This window comes from the organism of the source record quoted next, assembly GCF_019968955.1.
Source record: "MAG: Porospora cf. gigantea A chromosome Unknown PgA_NODE_2451_length_3527_cov_1115.3, whole genome shotgun sequence".
Taxonomy (NCBI): Eukaryota; Apicomplexa; class Conoidasida; order Eugregarinorida; family Porosporidae; genus Porospora; species Porospora cf. gigantea A.
Genome location: NW_027151529.1, coordinates 1 through 3,527, shown reverse-complemented (window position 1 = coordinate 3,527; position 3,527 = coordinate 1). Strand labels below are relative to the sequence as shown.

General features: G+C 65.6%; 2 protein-coding genes across 2 annotated transcripts; one reads left to right on the top strand and one right to left on the bottom strand.

Annotated features, from left to right (window-relative positions):
- Nucleotides 1–782: 782 nt before the first annotated feature.
- Nucleotides 783–3,527, top strand: KVP18_005146 (uncharacterized protein; the record flags this gene model as incomplete). Its single annotated transcript, XM_067949517.1, has 2 exons — nt 783–3,068; nt 3,124–3,527. Coding segments are annotated over 2 exons (2,690 nt in total), but the record flags the coding sequence as incomplete, so codon positions are not given.
- KVP18_001897 (uncharacterized protein) lies at nt 2,163–2,438 on the bottom strand (the record flags this gene model as incomplete). Its single annotated transcript, XM_067952355.1, has 1 exon — nt 2,163–2,438. One exon carries the CDS (start codon nt 2,436–2,438, stop codon nt 2,163–2,165), a length of 276 nt encoding a protein of 91 aa, XP_067811079.1.

Below are 3,527 nucleotides of genomic sequence, written 5' to 3'. Positions count from 1 at the left end.
GGTAGCAACATGCTGCGACAGCTCTCGGTAACTATTAGAGAGTCTGCCGCGGACATAGCAACTCGCCTAGCCGACTACCGCGCCGCCCCCACTTTTGCCGCGGACCTCGTCCGCCTGGGAAGCAGGGTCCTCGCCGGGTCCCTGCTTTCGATCTTCTTCTTCTGCCTCGCAGGGAGAGGCTTTACGACCCTCTCCCGGTACCTGCGGCGTCCCGCACAGCCCTCCGAAATTATTCGAACGGAACAAGACCCCGCGTCCTGTTACCGATCAACTGGTCCGGTGACTCGGAAAGGTCTGTGTGACGGCGGCAAGCTACCCCGCGAAGCAGAAGCCAACGCGGCGACCGTCACGATTACCGTCGGGGAATTGCGACGACTACTGAGCCTTCCCGTGGTTCCCGAGAGTCAGACGTGTGGACAGACGAACGCTCTACCACACGGGGAACCCGGACAGAAGCCCGCCCCAACCTACGGAGGGGCGGAAACCCGACCTGGCACTACCCCTGACGCCGGCCCCGCACCGGGAGCCACCACCGTGGCTTCCCAAGGCTCCGGGCGTGCTCCCCCCACCCGAACCCCAGCCGTTGCGACGACCTCCTTGGGGCCGCATCCGATCTCCGCCTCCCAGGCGGAACCCACCCTCACGGGCGCGTTACACCTAGAACGTTCCAGCCCGTCGAGGGGGATTCCGCCTGGTGGGGCGGAACGACACTACGGACCCCAACCAGAACCGCCCCAACGCCCAAAGTCATCCCAGTCGGAGGGACGGGATTCCTTCCACAGGTTGGCCCTCTTTTGTGCCTCCTCCTTCCATTTCCGGTGAAGCTGGGCCAAGCTGAGGACCTTCTCTTCTTCGGAGAGGTAGCGCTCCTGGCGCTGAAACTCCCCGACCCCTCTTACGGGACGTCCCGCCACGGGTCGGCCCCGCGGGCGACCGCCGCGGACCGGCCGCAGGAGTCTGAGAACGCGCCCTCTAGGGACGGCTCCTTCTCCCGGGAACAGGAAAGCCTTCCCCTAACGACGGCCTGCCGACTCCCGGAGGAGGCTCCGTCTCGGAGGCGACGCTCCAGCACCTCTTTCCCGCTGCAATTCCTCCGCCTTACGCAGGGGTCCCAGGACTATCACGGCCTGGTGGACACCGGCTCCCAGATTAACCTGATCGACGCCAACCTCGCCGCCACTCTCGTACGGGACGACGCCCCCCTTGCCGATGCAGGGGCTACCGAAGTCCGGGGAATCACGGGGAACAACACGCCCATCTTGGGTTGGGCCACTCTGACCCTATGCCTGCCCACAGGGGAAGCGGTCTCGAGCCCTTTCGCGCTGGTTGACAGGCCCCCTGCCCGGATCGTGATTGGCCTCCCCTTCATGCACGAGGGGTACCTGGAGCACGCACCCCACGAGGGGACCCTCCGCTCTCCCGCCGGTCTCATCCGCCTAACTCTGGCCCCCTCCCGGGGTTCTACCCCCGCGGGTCCAATCGAGGATGCCTGGGCAACGGTCCCGGAAGTGAGACAGATCCCACCTTTCCCTGGTTCGCGACAAAGTTTACAGTCCGAGCTGAGTAAGGGGCTGCTGGTTGCCTCGTCTTTTCCCCCTCGGGATGGCGACGGCACGTCCGGTAGGGCGGGTCCCTCACGGGACCCGGCCCCTCGGTTGGGGCCAGGGACGGAACGCGAGGATGAACGAACCCAGGAGAGCGTACGCCCTGCTGCGGACGCACGGACAGGGAGGAAGCGACTTCTGAGACACGACGGCGGAGGTCCCCGTTACCCTGCCAGCCTCATCGACTGGCCCGACCTGGAGCACTCGATACCCAAGCATGGCCTCTTGAGCCGCGAAGGCCAGGCTCACGCACCGCCGACAGCCGGCACCCAAACCCGGCCTACAACCCGGGAAGCCCCGGTTGCGCGGGATCCCCTCGGTCCTGGGACACGCGAGCCCCAGGCCAAGAGCGAGTCACGGAAGAGGAACCGCCCCGGCCCCAAGTCAGAGGCTAGGAGCAACCCTCATGCGAAGTTCTTCGCCCCTGCCTGGGAGTACGGTCCGCGAACGGACTACACCGGGTGCGGCTTCTTGCTCCCCCTGAACGGCTTCCTCGAGGAGGGACCCGTTCCCTCCAAAACCGAGCCCTCTTCATCCCTGAGCTCCCCGCACTCCGAGTTAAAGCAGGTCGATTCCGCCCCAGTCCAGGCGCCCCTGCCCCCGGTCGAGGATCTTCACGTTCCTCCCCCGGAAGCCCCCTCCCAAGGGCAAAAGGAAGCCCTGGGTGCAGAGCCGAGTCGCCCCCCCCCGTCGGGAGACGCACAAGAGAGGGCGGTGGAGCTCCTCGAGACGAATGCCTCCGAGGAAGGGCAGGTGGCCCTCCAGCAGCTTTTGCAGAGATACGATGGGCTCTGGAGGGGGGAGCGACGGGGCTGCGCCCAGGCTATGAGCCATCGCATCTCCGTCTCCTCGGATCGTCCGATCGTCACTCGGCCCCGGTCTTTCACCCCCGCCCAGCAGCGAGTGCTCCAGGAGGAGCTTCGCTCCATGTTGGACGCGGGGGTGATCGAACCCTCCAACTCCCCTCACGCAAGCGAGGTTGTCTTGGTAAGGAAGAAGGACGGAGGTTGGAGGGTCTGCATCGACTTCCGCCAGGTTAACGACGTCACCGTCCCGGATCAGTACCCCCTACCCCGGATTGCCGACCTCATTCGCGAGGTCCGGCAATCCCGTTACTTCGTGGCACTCGACCTTCGGGCGGGCTACTGGCAGGTGAAGATGGAGCCCGACAGTGTTCCGTACACGGCTTTCCGGTGTACGGGCGGGCTGTACCAGTTCACGGTCATGCCTTTCGGGTTGCGCAACGCTCCGGCCACCTTCCAGCGGATGGTTGACTGCCTCCTAGGGGACCTGAGGTACGGGGGGGTGCTGGCCTACCTGGATGATATACTGGTCCACGGGGCTACGGAGGAGGGGACCCTGACCCTCCTAGCGGAGGTGTTCCGACGGCTCTCTGTGGCCGGCCTGACCCTCAATCTGAAGAAATGTACCTTCTTTTCCAAACGCCTCCACTACCTCGGGCAGGTCATCGAAGAAGGACTGCTCCTGGCCGGACCCGAGCCGGGTACGGCAGCTCCAGGCTTGGAAGGTACCGCGTACCCTGACCGAACTTCGCAGCCTGCTCGGCCTCTTCGCCTACTACCAGGACTTCATCCGCGACTACGCCACCGTTATGGCCCCCCTCCATGCGCTCCTTCGCGCCCCGGCCGCGTCACCCAAGCGGACCCCTAAGAGCGCGGGGCAGGTCGAAAGCCTGAGCGGCTACCACGGGGGCCGCTTGGCCTCCTTCGCGGACGACCTAGCCCTCTTCATCGAGAAGCACCCTAAGGGACTGTCCTCCGCCCCGATCCCGAGTGACCCCGGCTTAGCCGTTTTCCTCGACGAAATCCGCGAAGCCGGCCCCGAGCTACCCGGTTGGCTGCGGGAGCGTCGCATCGTCGTACTAGAGGACACCCTGGCCACGGGGAAGACCACCCTCGCTCG